The sequence below is a fragment of the Chelonia mydas genome, chromosome 1 (genome assembly GCF_015237465.2).
Source record: "Chelonia mydas isolate rCheMyd1 chromosome 1, rCheMyd1.pri.v2, whole genome shotgun sequence".
Taxonomy (NCBI): Eukaryota; Metazoa; Chordata; order Testudines; family Cheloniidae; genus Chelonia; species Chelonia mydas.
This window is the reverse complement of record NC_057849.1, coordinates 106,280,691-106,294,922: the sequence shown is the minus strand read 5'-3', so window position 1 is coordinate 106,294,922 and position 14,232 is coordinate 106,280,691. Positions and strand designations below refer to the sequence as shown.

Here is a 14,232-nt window from a genome sequence, read left to right as displayed (position 1 = left end):
TGCTTTACAGGGAAAACCTGGAAAAGATGGCGAGAGAGGACCAAAAGGACAACCTGTATGTTTCACTGCATTTTTAATATTACTCTTTAGCTTTTTAAAAGAAAAAATTGTCTTCTATACTAAATGTTTGATTCCACTATGTGCAAAAATAAGAAAAATGAAAACTGTGGAGTGATTCCAGCAGATTTCAGAATTATTTAGATAAATTGCCTTTTGTGTTGAAAAAGTGATCAGTTTGAGGATTTAAACTGAGACACTGTCTCTAATAAGGTACAACTGTATTTATTGTGTCTGATTTGTTTTTTCTCTCCTCTCCCACTCGAATATACACATAGGGTGAGGATGGTAGGTTTGGCGTTCCAGGACTACCAGGTGACCCTGGTCCTAAGGTAAGTAATTAAATGTTATCTCTTTGGGACAGAATTAATAGCTAAGATTCCATTGTATGCATTCATAGCTTACAGTAACCGGTTACATATTACACACACAAAAAAGCTATGTTAAAAAATATTATTAAGATTGTAAAGTCAATCATTCAAAAGTTAGGAAATGCCAGAATTAAGGTTGCCTGTGCAATCTTATTTTGGCCTCCTTGTGCATATGAAATATCATAGTCATTAGTTACATGGTCAAATGTCCTCCCTCTTTCCCACACCAGCCCCACCCCATCTCCAGCTTTGAGTCTCACTGCCTTTGCCCAACCAGTCACAGTTTCTCTCTTCTCCTGCCTCCCACTCCAGTCCCACTCTCCCAGACTCTTTGTCCCAATCTGCTCTTTTCCTCTTCCCAATCTGGCGTTTGTCTCCTCTGCATTCAAATCATACTTTCTCCTTCCTGGCTTTCTCCTTCATGTTGTCTGGGAGCCAGCATGAAGGGCATGGAGAGCACAAGAGAGATGGACTCCCTGCTCTCGGATCCAGTGCCCAGCTGTACCCTGGCCTACAGTAACTGGGAACAGCCATTACAGAGAAAGTCTAGCTTAGTGTTTGTACCCCTGGTCTGGAAGGATCATGCTCAGTTTGCTTGTGGGGATGCACAGTTTGATTAGCACAAGGAGCTGTGAGAGGCTCAATCACACTCAATGAGGACAGAATCTTTGGAGATTTAAGCTCCTAAAATCTAAGGCTAGGTCTACACTACCCGCCGATCGATATATTGGGTAGCGATTGATATATCTGGGATCGATTTATTGTGTCTAGTCTAGACATGATAAATTGATCCCCAAGTGCTCTCCCGTCGTCTCCGGAACTTCAGCACCACGAGAGGTGCAAGCAGAGTCGATGGGAGCAGCGGCAGTCTACTCACTGGTGTGAAGACACTGTGGTAAGTCAATCTAGGTACGTCGACTTCAGCTACCCTATTCTCGTAGCTGAAGTTGCATACCTTACATCGACATCCCCACCCCACAGTGTATACTAGGGCTAAGAAGTCTCCCCTGAGCGCGTGTGAACTAATTTTTTCAAAATCTTATAACATGGCCAGATTTGGGCAGATTTTAACAGGGATAGCAAAAAGTATAGCCATGCCAAAAATGCCACCCCCTGACAATTTTCAAGTCCATGCGCCAAAGTATGGGGGAACTAGAGCTTTCCAGGTAAAAGGTTGTCAGAATTTTTTACCATGGGCAAAACTATGTATAGTTCCCTAGCATAATTCTCATTTTGGTTGAAATTTTCCCCCAAAATTCAGCCTGAAGCAGACACCTACCATGAAAAATTTCATCCCAAACAGTTACAGTTTTGGCAAAGTTTTAAGCAATGGAAAACAGGGTCTTATAATGGGAAATGTCAGCACCTTAATAATAGGGAGTGCTACCAGACCTGCCTATAATAATAAATGTAACTTAGTATAAAACAGTGCATGTCCCGTCATTTAGAAGAATACTGAACATACTGCCCGAATTAATTGGCTGCATACTTCTTTGTATTTTGTGAGTTTGTGCAGAAGAAGGGGTATTTGCACTTGTAAAGTGGATTCTATATTGATCTTGTTCAGTGAGTAAATTGTCGGAACATAAAGTCTTATTGTGTAAGACTAAAAAGCTAATGGAATGCCATTGGTAGATCAGTTTTCATTGTGTGGTACTTGAGTTTAAAAATGTAAATTGTTTTTCTGTTCAGGGAGACAAGGGCGCACAAGGTCTTCCAGGACTTCCAGGAAGAGTAAGTAAATTAAATTTTGCTTATATGAAACAGACAAAATACCAAACCAGCGTGGAAGTCAAAGCACTCAGGACTTTTTTTTAAAAGGCTATGCATGGGTTCCGATCCAACTGAAATCAGTGGCAATATTGCTGCTGCCATGCTATTATTATAAAGCAGTACAAATAATTACTAACAATGGTGCAAATAAGGACTTCAGAGCATGGTTTATTGACTGTATAGTGTAGTACAGAGTTTTTTTTCACATTACTTTTAGATGTAGATTGAAGTTAGCCAGGCACATATGTGTCCCAAATTCTATGAAGTGTTTTCCCGATATTTGGGATAAAAGGAATGGATAACTTCTTTCAACCAACTGTGCATTATTCCTGAATATTTCTGTAACCCCCAAGGAGATTACATAGATTCCTGGGACTCTGTCTGCTGGCAGCTCAGGGAGAGGCACACGGTCCCTGGTCCCTGGTAGGGAGGGGGAGCCAAGGCAGACTCAGAGTCCGTCCAGCAACCAATAGGGAGTGAGAGGCCCTCCCAGGGCCCAGCCATTTTGGAGTCACTCTGGAGCCAGTGAGGGAAAGGACAGGACTGACTGTGTGGGGAGCTGGTGAGTCCGGAACCCTACTCACTCAGCTTCCCCGAGCTGTTCTCACTCCTCTTCCCCCAGGCGCAGCCATCTCCAGGGTTGCTTTTACTATTGGCTCCCCAGGGCAACCCTCTCCCAGGGCTGTTTTAACATCTTCAGGGCCAGAGCGGGGTGACCACCCCACTACACCATAATTTGAAAAAAGGGAGCTTTGCCCTATAGACACATATTCTGCATATATTGTACACAAATTCTGTCTGGGGCAGCAGCAAGGTCAAGTTGTTGGTGGAAATTGATATAACACCAAAGATACTGCTCCAGGATCTGGTTGGTTCTTTCAGCTTGACCGTTAGTCTGAGAGTGATAGGCAGAAGAGAGACAGGAGCAGATGCCCAAACTCCAGAGAGCTTCTTACCAGAAGTGGGAGACAAATTGTGTGCCTTGGTCAGAGACAATGCTCTCTGGGAGGTCATGGGGGTGGACTACTTGGTCCACCTAGAGCCAAATGGTTTCCTGGGAGGAGAATAGGCAGTGCAAGGGATAAAGTGTTCCATCTTTGTGAAATGGTCCATGACTTTCAGGATGGTTATGAACCCATTGGACTTGAGTAGTTCTACTACAAATTTTAATGCAATGACAGTCTGGGGCCAGGTAGACTCTTGAGGGGTTGCAGGAGTCCTAGGGGTTTATTGTGAGGCCAGCTTGAAGCAGGCACATACATTGCAAGAGGCCACGTAGGCCTGCACTGTGTCTCATATGCAAAGCCAGAAGACAGAAGAAATGATGTGCTGAGTTTTAAAGTGACAAAAATGTCCTGCCAGGGGGGAGTCATGGCATACCTGTAGGGAGGTAGTCCTCAGAGGCCCAGGGAGAACATATATATGCCCTTTTACATAGATTACCCAATCTTGAACCTCATGGGGTTCCTTATTTATGGCTTCTTGCTCAAATGCAGGGATCCCATGACTGAGGCTGATCTTATCAGGTGAGCAGATCTTGGTGTGGAACTGCACCCAGAAAGTTATGAGGCTTGAGGATGCAGGACGGTTTTAAGTTCGGGTCCATCAGATTAGTGTAATACTTGCCATTCCAGGCCAAACATCAGCCTTGCTTTTTTTGGTTCTTGGGCGATAGGAAATTATGAAATTAAAGCGCACAAAGAATAAGGCCTACCAAAGTTGTCGTTGGTTGAGGGCCTTGGCCCTATGCAGATAGTCAAGGATACCAGGCCCCTTTTAGATAATGGTGACACTCTTCAAAAGCGGTTTTACTTGTCAGGAGTTCTTGGTCTAAAATGTCGTAGTTTTGCTCCATGGGTGTGAATTGTCTGGAAAAGAAGGCACACAGATGTAGGACTTGTTGAGGGCTATGCCTTTGGGACAGCACTGCTCTGATTACTAAGTTGGAAGCATCTGCCTCAAGAATGAAGGCTTGTGTGGTATTGGGATGAATCAATGTGGAAAGTGTGGTAAATGTTAATTTTAATTGTTTAAAGGCTTACTAGGCCTCGGGAGACCAGAGGAACCTGGTGTTTTGGTGGAGTAGGGCAGTGAGGGGGGCGAACTGCTCCAAGAACTTCAGGATGAACCACTTATAGAAGTTTGCAAACCCCAAGAAGCGGAGCTTCTGTGCCACAGCCCACTCAGGGACTGCCTTTACCTTGCACGTGTCAATTTTGATGACAGGAGATAGAATTCCTAGGGTTCATCCTATGGAGGACTGATAGAAAGCACATACTCCTATTTTGACATAGAGGCCATGTTTGTGTAGCTCTCCAGGATGGAATACATGCATGGACATACATGAACTGTTCAGCATTGTCCAAGAAAATAAGTATCCAGATATGCTGCCATGTATTGGTCAAGAATGTCTTGGAGTACTTTGTTGTTAAAATGCTGGAACATCCTGGTGTGTTTATCGACGCAAAGGGTATCACAAGATACTCAAAGTGGCCATAACACATTCAAAAGGTAGTCGTCCATTCATTCCCAGCTCTAACATGTACTTGGTTATAGGCCCCCCGGAGGTCTAGCTTTGTATACACCCAGGTAGTACTCACATAGTCCATTAGTTTGGGGATTAGTGGCAACATGTACCAGTTTCTAATGGTGACCTGATTTAGGGCCCAATACATAGTTGGAGGCTCCCACCCTTCTTTTTAAACAAAGAGGACTGGTGCTCCAGCAGGCGATGTGGATTTACGAATAAAGCCCTTGGCTAGGTTTTCCTGAAGGTAGGTGCACAGCACCATTAGTTCAGGCTCTGATATGTCATATATATGCCCAAACAGAATGTTTACCCCTGGCTGTAGCTCAATTGGGCAGTCATAGTCTCTGTGTGGGGACAGGGCATTGGCATCTTTTTTCCAAATACATCTTTGTAGTCACTGTATTTGGATGGAAGTTGAGGACCACAATCGGCAGGCTGCTCTGCTGGGCCCCCTACCCCGGCATGGAACTGTTGGGGAGCTACTGCATGGTGCCCAATTCCTAGGGTCAAGCAGTGCTGCTGGCAGAATTGGGAAATTGTTCTTATTCTTAGTCCGCATCAGTGGATAAGGGGACTGTGGAAGGCCAGCCACAAAACACCCAGGATCAGAGGGAAGTGCAGGGAATGGATGGCACTGAACTGTAGGGTCTTCCTTGCCCCTGGATCATAACTTTGAGCTGAGCAGTTTTTGTGGCCGCTGGCCTGGCTGATAAGAGGGACCTGTCAATCATTTCTACCAGGTCTGGAACAGGCTTGGGCTACAGGGGAATCTTTAGTGTCCAGGCTGCCTCTTCATCTAGGAAGTTATCTGCCACACCCAGGTCAATGAGGGCCTGCTGTGGTTGGGAATGTCCTGGGATTCACAATTTAGCTGTGACTTGTAGGTGTGCTGCTGGTCGACAGGAGCCAGTGCATGTCCCTGAGCCAGGACCTCAGTTGGGATTTCAAGGGGATACTCTGCCAGGACATCCAGGCCAGCTCCTTTCACTGGGCTCATTTCCCCAATTCCTTTCTCATCAAAACGCTTGGGAAGAGGGACAGTGCATCCCTGCTTGGGGAACAGTGCATCCAGATGAGCCTGGAGTACAATGTTTTCTACATGGAGTCGATGGACTTGATCTTGCAGTGCCTGATTCTCAGTGGCCAGCTGCATGTTCTGCACCTGGAGGGCTCAGTTATCTGCCAGGAGCTGGACCACTCTCTTGTGCAGTACAGATTCCCCTTCTGGTACAGGGAGCTACACTGGATCCATCCTTTGTTGGGCCCACTTGGAAAGGTCTGAGCAACCTGCAATGACCAGAGCGTAGGCAGTCAGGTCTAGTGGTCAGAGCTGAGGGTCAAAACCGAAGACAGCATAAGGTACCAAGCCAAAGGTCAGAGATGGAGAGTCAGTCAGGTGCCAGGCCAGGAGTCAGAACCAGAGATAATGTCAGGTACCAAGCCGAAGGTCAGAGCCTGAGACAAAGTCAAGTGCCAGGCCAGGGGTCAGAGCTAGAGGCAGTATCAGGGGTAAGGCAGAGGAGCAGATGCCTGGAGTAGGGCAGGACAGCAGGAACTGGGAGTCTGGGATAGGAGGTCAGGAGCCAGGAGCAGGTGGAGAAGCAGGAACCAGGAACAGGCAAGAATGCAAGGCTCAGGAGTCAGGTAAGCAGCAGGGTCTATAGCAGCAGCCAGCCAAGGATTCCTCTAGTTGTTCAGACAACTTCCTGTTGCAACTTCCTGGTTTACAGGTGCTCCCCGGGTTATGCAAGACCTGACTTACGCAAATTCGCACTTATGGAAAAAAGTACGCCAGAAATAGGATTTTCGAGTTGCAGAAATTTTTGCATAACGTACGGGTATACATTTCCAACGTATGCAAAATTCGAGTTACGCAACGTTTTCTGGAACAGAACGATTGAGTAAGTCGGGGGGCGACTGTATATAGTGCTCCTCATCCAGTCAGAGGGGCTGGATGTCTCCCCCAATCAGGAGCTTGAGGGGGGTTTCTGTGAGCTCACCTGTCACTGGACCCTTCCCTAATTACACAAGTGAGCTGCTGGGTGGCAATGTGGCCTGAGCGCTGCCTGGGGAACTCTATGGGCCTGGGTTTGAGGCTTGTGAGCCCTCATACCAACACTCGTGTATGGGACATGCTCAGAGTCGGCAGGAGGCATAGCTAAAGTGTCCTGGTGATTCCTCAGGTGTCATAGCAGCTGCTATTAGTCCATGCAATTTACGGCAGTCCCAAGGTAGTTCCAAGTTATACCACAGAACAAACTGGCCCCTGGCAGCCCCAGGATCAGAGAGGCTAGGAATCTCCAACATACCTGAGCTCTTCAGTTATGTATTTCCTTAGGCGGTGAGTGATTCTTGCATTTGGGGAGGCTGGGCGTGAGCACTGGAAGCTCCCTAGAAGTGTGGGAGGCCACCAGTGTCTGCTGCCCGGACCATGGCTCCGCCCTCACTCAGCATCCTCCCCTTGAAGCCCTGCCCATGCTCCACCCCTGCTCAGCCCTGAGGCCCCACTCCCACTCCACCCCCTCCCCTGAGGCCCCGCTCCACCTTCTTCTCTCCACCCCCTCCCCCAAGGCTACCCACTCAGTACTCACTCCTTTCTTCCCCCTCCTGCCTTAATGGTGAGCCACAGAGGGGAGGGGGTGAAGAGGAGCGAGTGACTGTCGGGGGGCCTCAGGGGGAAGAGGCGCTGTACAGGTGGGGGCACGGGGAAGAGGCTGAGCGGGGCCTTGGGGTGGAGTGCAGGCGTGGCCACGGTCCGGGCGCCAGCGGCCCCCACAGTTCTCAGGAGCTTCCAGTGGTGGCACTCCAAAGGAAGGTGCGCCGCTTCCAGCATTTCTTGCCCTGTTTGGGGATGCTTAGTCTCCCCATGGCTTATACCTGCTGCTCATGTGAATTTCCTAATGTCTTGGTCTGTGATTCAGGTAATAGGTACTGGAACAGTGGATGCTTATGGTGAAAAAGGAGACATTGGTCCTCCAGGTTTTCCGGGATTAAAAGGTGAACAAGGTCTAAAAGGTATGCATTTTTATTTCCTTTTTGTCTTCATATATGCTCTTTATATCTTTTTAAATGAGAATATTATTGAATTTCTTGAATGCTTTAATGGAGCTATATGATAATGAAATGCCCTGATTTTGTCACTGAATTGCGGTTGAGTTATTACATCCTGCTTACGTACATTTCCTATGTAATTTTGACTGGATATGGTATGATTCCCTTTGCTGTATGGCATGTTTCACATTTTGTTGTAGTTTTGCTGTGCCCTACGTAAAGGATTAGGGCTGGGCAAAAATTTTCAGACAAATCGTTTATTGCAGTTTCAGTAGACCCAAACTATTTGTGAATTATCACAAATTTGTAGAATATTTTTGGCCAGAAAAATGTTTTTCTTTCACAAGAGGTGGTCATTGTGCTCACCTAATAACTTTTAGCTCAGTGATTAGGGTATCCTAACCACCAGGCTGTTGTCTACTCTGAGATGGGTCTCTCTCCAACTCTCCTGTTGAATCTGTTCCAATTTGTATAAAAATGAAATGGTCACTGGAGACTTAAAGTAGATTTCTCCCCTCCCAGGTGGGTGGACTGATGACCAGCCTACAGAGACATTCTCACTCTCTCTTGTTTTGGCCCAATTTGTGTATCTTATACAAAGTGGAACAGCTTCAACCGGAAAGATCGAGAGAGATCCAGCCCAGAATAGCTCATAATCCAGTGGTTAGGGCACTCACCTGGAAAGAGGGAGACCTGGGTTGAAATCCATGCTCCTTTCAGGTTAACAGGGGATTCAAAACCAGGTCTCCCCATCCCAGGTGAATGCCATAACCACTGAGCTAAATGTTATTAGGTGGGCAGCTCTGGCTCCTCCTCCTGCCATTTTATGAATCTAGGCTTTTAACAATGTCTGGAAATAACATTTCCTGAGGAACAAGATATTTCATTTGACTTGAAACACACTTTTTCAGTTCACCAAAAGTTTTTGGAATTTTCAGATTCAGTTCAATCTGAACCAATTTTTTTTCCAGTATTTTGAAACTACCAGAGAACTGAAAAAATCAGATATTAGATAAGGCTGCAGTTTGGTACTCGGTAAAGTGGCCACAGAAAGAACAAAAGGCCTGATTCTCCTCACTGAGACACCAGTTTTATGGTGGTCATACTCCAGTGACCGCGACATAGAAATGTACATTGAGTTATAGCAGCAGGAAAGCAGGATAACAGAAAAGAGACTCAGGCACATAATTTCCTTAAATAGTCACAATCAGTAATTACATTTTCAGTCTTAAAGGGTATGTAAGTAACTTATAAAGCTGGTCAGAAAATAGATGGGGAAAACTGAGCATTTTCCCCATTTTTTTGGAAGAAATTTCAAAACTTTTGAAACTTTCCAGCTAGTATGGTATTCCTTGCACATCCTGAGTTCTCACTGACTTTAACAGGAGTTTGGGGCACAAAGAATGCTGTGTCAGGTGTTTAGCAAAATGTCAGGGGCTGATCCTCCCAGTTCCAGTGGAGTGTTGAGGGCACTCAGCATCTTACAGGACCAGGGTCTTTCTGACAAATTTCTGTCTTGCAGACTTCCATAGATGTCCATCTCTGATTATTTTTTACCCAAATTTTTGCAAATAATTTTAGATTAAATCATCTGAGTTTTGATTCTAGGTATTATTTTACTCTCCAGTGTTATAAGGTGGTGGTAGATATTGGGGGGGAGGGATAGCTCAGTGGTTTGAGTATTGGTTTGCTAAACCTAGGGTTGTGAGTTCAATCCTTGAGGGGGGCCATTTAGAGATCTGGGACAAAAATTGGGGATTGGTCCTGCTCTGAGTAGGGGGTTGGACTAGATGACCTCCTGAGGTCCCTTCCAACCCTGATATTCTATGATTTGCATAATAAATGCTCTGAGATCATTACCGTTGACATTATCTATTTCATTAGCATTCATCCCATAATAAAAAGCACCTTTGTTTTTAGGTTTACCAGGTGTACAAGGACGCCCAGGTCCTCCAGGTATGAACATATGACTGTTGTTTTTATTCACTCTTTACAAAAAAAATTCTTCTGGGGTCAATCTTGAAGGGTACTGAGCACCTGCCACTCTCAGTCACTCCCTGACCTCCAGAGTGGGCATACGCTGCCCTCTTGGGGGATCTAATCATCCCCTCAAGAACTTTTTATGGATTGTCCCTCCTTATGTATGGAAGGAGGATGTCAGATATCTCTGTGGCACAATCCCTGCTTTCTATGGAGAACGTTGAGGCTGTATTAATTTTGCATGGAGTCCTCTCTGTGCTGGGAAACTTCTCCTAAAATGGAAGTGGGATGGGGTCTGAGAGGAACAGACAGAAGAAGCCCGGAAAACATAGCTCCCTTAGAGCCGTGCACTGTCCGTGGACCCGAGGTGAGGGGAGGAAGTCCTAGCGCTGGATTCTGGGGGTGCCACCTCAGCTGACTGCTCAGAGTGTTTGTCTTCTTCTCTTATGAGTTTTCAGGGGAAAGGGTGACACATCTTGGGATTTGTCCCTTTGTTTGTTATTGAGTATTGAATTTAGGGGATTTATCCTGGTGTTAACCTACATTATCGCTGGGTGGAAATGTCAAACACAAATTGAAATTAGTGAAAAAATTCTGAGGACTCCAAAGCAAGGTCAATAAATATATCTATATTTGACCTCACAAGCCATGGCCTTGACTCCTGAGTTTTAAAAAGCAAACAAACCATTTAAATCTCCAGGACAAACCTTATACCTGCTTCAAGTCTGCCAGTGATATCAATGCTATGTGGCTGTCACGGGCTGGCATTATCTGTAGTGACAGTGAACTAAGTATTCAAGCTTGGGTGAAGCAGTGTCATATTATTGCCAGGAAAGTTTTCAAAGTTTAAGGGGGAGGATAATGCATGTGGTAGGCTGTAAAAACCCCTAAAGAATTGTGTGACAAGATAAAAAGAACAATGACTTTTAGTTAGTCATTGCTACAGAGTAGACTTCGATGAAGTGTGAGCTTGTGTGATTTTTCAAGTCTTCTTTTTTAATGTAGTAAAAGGAACAGAATGTTCTAAAAATCAGTTCTAACGATTAATGATGGATCTTAACAAAAATCACTGATGAAGGTTTTGAAAACTAGAGTGAACAGTATGAATTGCTAAAAGAAGATCTTTAGTACCTATTATGATGTGATTGGAATAACAGAGACTTGGTGGGATAACTCACATGACTGGAGTACTGTCATGGATGGATATAAGCTGTTCAGGAAGGACAGGCAGGGCAGAAAAGGTGGGGGTAGTTGCACTGTATGTAAGAGAGTAGTATGACTGCTCAGAGCTCAAGTATGAAACTGCAGAAAAACCTGAGAGTCTCTGGATTAAGTTTAGAAGTGTGAGCAACAAGGGTGATGTCAATGTGGGAGTCTACTATAGGCCACCAGACCAGGGGGATGAGGTGGACAAGGCTTTCTTCCGGCAACTCGCAGAAGTTACTAGATCGCAGGCCCTGGTTCTCATGGGAGACTTCAATCACCTGATATCTGCTGGGAGAGCAATACAGCGGTGCACAGGCAATCCAGGAAGTTTTTGGAAAATGTAGGAACAATTTCCTGGTGCAAGTGCTGGAGGAACCAAGTAGGGGCAGAGCTCTTCTTGACCTGTTGCTCACAAACCGGGAAGAATTAGTAGGGGAAGCAAAAGTGGATGGGAACCTGGGAGGCAGTGACCATGAGATGGTCAAGTTCAGGATCCTGACACAAGGAAGAAAGGAAAGCAGCAGAATACGGACCCTGGACTTCAGAAAAGCAGACTTTGACTCCCTCAGGGAACTGATGGGCAAGATCCCCTGGGAGAATAACATGAAGGGGAAAGGAGTCCAGGAGAGCTGGCTGTATTTTAAAGAATCCTTTTTGAGGTTACAGGGACAAACCATCCCGATGTGTAGAAAGAATAGTAAATATGGCAGGCGACCAGCTTGGCTTAACAGTGAAATCCTTGCTGATCTTAAATACAAAAAAGAAGCTTACAAGAAGTGGAAGATTGGACAAATGACTAGGGATGAGTATAAAAATATTGCTCGGGCATGCAGGAGTGAAATCAGGAAGGCCAAATCACACCTGGAGTTGCAGCTAGTAAGAGATGTTAAGAGTAGCAAGAAGGGTTTCTTCAGGTATGTTCGCAACAAGAAGAAAGTCAAGGAAAATGTGGGCCCCTTCCTGAATGAGGGAGGCAACCTAGTGACAGAGGATGTGGAAAAAGCTAATGTACTCAATGCTTTTTTTGCCTCTGTCTTCACGAACAAGGACAGCTCCCAGACTACTGCACTGGGCAGCACAGCATGGGGAGGAGGTGACCAGCCCTCTGTGGAGAAAGAAGTGGTTCGGGACTATTTAGAAAAGCTGGACGTGCACAAGTCCATGGGGCCGGATGCATTGCATCCGAGAGTGCTAAAGGAGTTGGCGGATGTGATTGCAGAACCATTGCCCATTATCTTTGAAAACTCATAGCAATCGGGGGAAGTCCCGGACGACTGGAAAAAGGCTAATGTAGTGCCCATCTTTAAAAAAGGGAAGAAGGAGGATCCTGGGAACTGCAGGCCAGTCAGCCTCACCTCAGTTCCTGGAAAAATCATGGAGCAGGTCCTCAAGGAATCAATTCTAAAGCACTTAGAGGAGAGGAAAGTGATCAGGAACAGTCAGCATGGATTCACCAAGGGCAAGTCATGCCTGACTAATCTAATTGCCTTCTATGACGAGATAACTGGTTCTGTGGATGAAGGGAAAGCAGTGGACGTGTTGTTCCTTGACTTTAGCAAAGCTTTTGACACGGTGTCCCACAGTATTCTTGCCAGCAAGTTAAAGAAGTATGGGCTCGATGAATGGACTATAAGGTGGATAGAAAGCTGGCTAGATTGTCGGGCTCAACGGGTAGTGATCAATGGCTCTATGTCTAGTTGGCAGCCAGTATCAAGTGGAGTGCCCCAAGGGTCGGTCCTGGGGCCGGTTTTGTTCAATATCTTCATAAATGATCTGGAGGATGGTGTGGATTGCACCCTCAGCAAGTTTGCAGATGACACTAAACTGGGAGGAGAGGTAGATACGCTGGAGGGTAGGGATAGGATACAGAGGGACCTAGACAAATTGGAGGATTGGGCCAAAAGAAATCTGATGAGGTTCAACAAGGACAAGTGCAGAGTCCTGCACTTAGGACGGAAGAATCCAATGCACCGCTACAGACTAGGGACCGAATGGCTCGGCAGCAGTTCTGCAGAAAAGGACCTAGGAGTTACAGTGGACGAGAAGCTGGATATGAGTCAACAGTGTGCCCTTGTTGCCAAGAAGGCCAATGGCATTTTGGGATGTATAAGTAGGGGCATTGCCCGCAAATCGAGGGATGTGATTGTCCCCCTCTATTCGACACTGGTGAGGCTTCATCTGGAGTACTGTGTCCAGTTTTGGGCCCCACGCTACAAGAAGGATGTGGAAAAATTGGAAAGAGTCCAGCGGAGGGCAACAAAAATGATTAGGGGACTGGAACACATGACTTATGAGGAGAGGCTGAGGGAACTGGGGATGTTTAGTCTACGGAGGAGAAGAATGAGGGGGGATTTGATAGCTGCTTTCAACTACCTGAAAGGGGGGTTCCAAAGAGGGTGGCTCTAGACAGTTCTCAGTGGTAGCAGATGACAGAACAAGGAGTAATGGTCTCAAGTTGCAGTGGGGGAGATTTAGGCTGGATATTAGGAAAAACTTTTTCACTAGGAGGGTGGTGAAACACTGGAATGCGTTACCTAGGGAGGTGGTGGAATCTCCTTCCTTAGAAGTTTTTAAGGTCAGGCTTGACAAAGCCCTAGCTGGGATGATTTAATTGGGGATCGGTCCTGCTTTGAACAGGGGGTTGGACTAGATGACCTCCTGAAGTCCCTTCCAACCCTGATATTCTATGATTCTATGATTCTATTAAATTATGCTCTTTACTTATTGTCACTACCCTCATTAACAGTTATTAACTTAACCCTTCACTTCTCACTTATCCACTGATTTCCATTAATATTTTTGTTTCAAGTGCTCCTGAAATCAAGATAAGAGATAAGATAAGAGACTACAGCAATCGGGATATACTATCAATCTCCTGACCAGGAAGTTGACAGTGATTGTGAAATGGTCAGGGAGATCAGAGAGGCTACAAAAACAGAAAACTATTGGGGGATTTCATGCTGACTGGGAACATCTCTCCTCAGCATGGGGATGCAGAAATAAAAGTTCTAGTCACCATTAGTGACTGCTTCTTGGAGCAGCTAGTCCTGAAACCCACAAGGGGAGAGGCATTTCTTGATTTGTTCTAAGTGGCACACAGGATCAAGCCCATGAAGTGACTGTAGCTGAGCTGCTCTGTAATAGTGACCATAATGTAATTCAATTTAACTTCCTTATGGGAGGGAAAATGCCAAAGAAGACCACCACGGTAGCATTTAACTTCAGAACAAGGAGCTACACAAAAATTAGGAGGTTAGTTAAACA

General features: G+C 45.7%; 1 protein-coding gene across 1 annotated transcript in view; it reads left to right on the top strand.

The window, feature by feature from the left end:
• Positions 1-14,232, top strand: part of COL4A1 (collagen type IV alpha 1 chain) — a 209,256-nt gene that overhangs the window by 122,458 nt on the left and 72,566 nt on the right. The window contains exons 16-20 of the mRNA XM_037896797.2: positions 11-55; positions 336-389; positions 2,121-2,162; positions 7,653-7,746; positions 9,703-9,738. Of these exons, the coding sequence (XP_037752725.1) occupies positions 11-55; positions 336-389; positions 2,121-2,162; positions 7,653-7,746; positions 9,703-9,738 (271 nt within the window). The remainder of the gene's footprint in view (positions 1-10; positions 56-335; positions 390-2,120; positions 2,163-7,652; positions 7,747-9,702; positions 9,739-14,232) is intronic.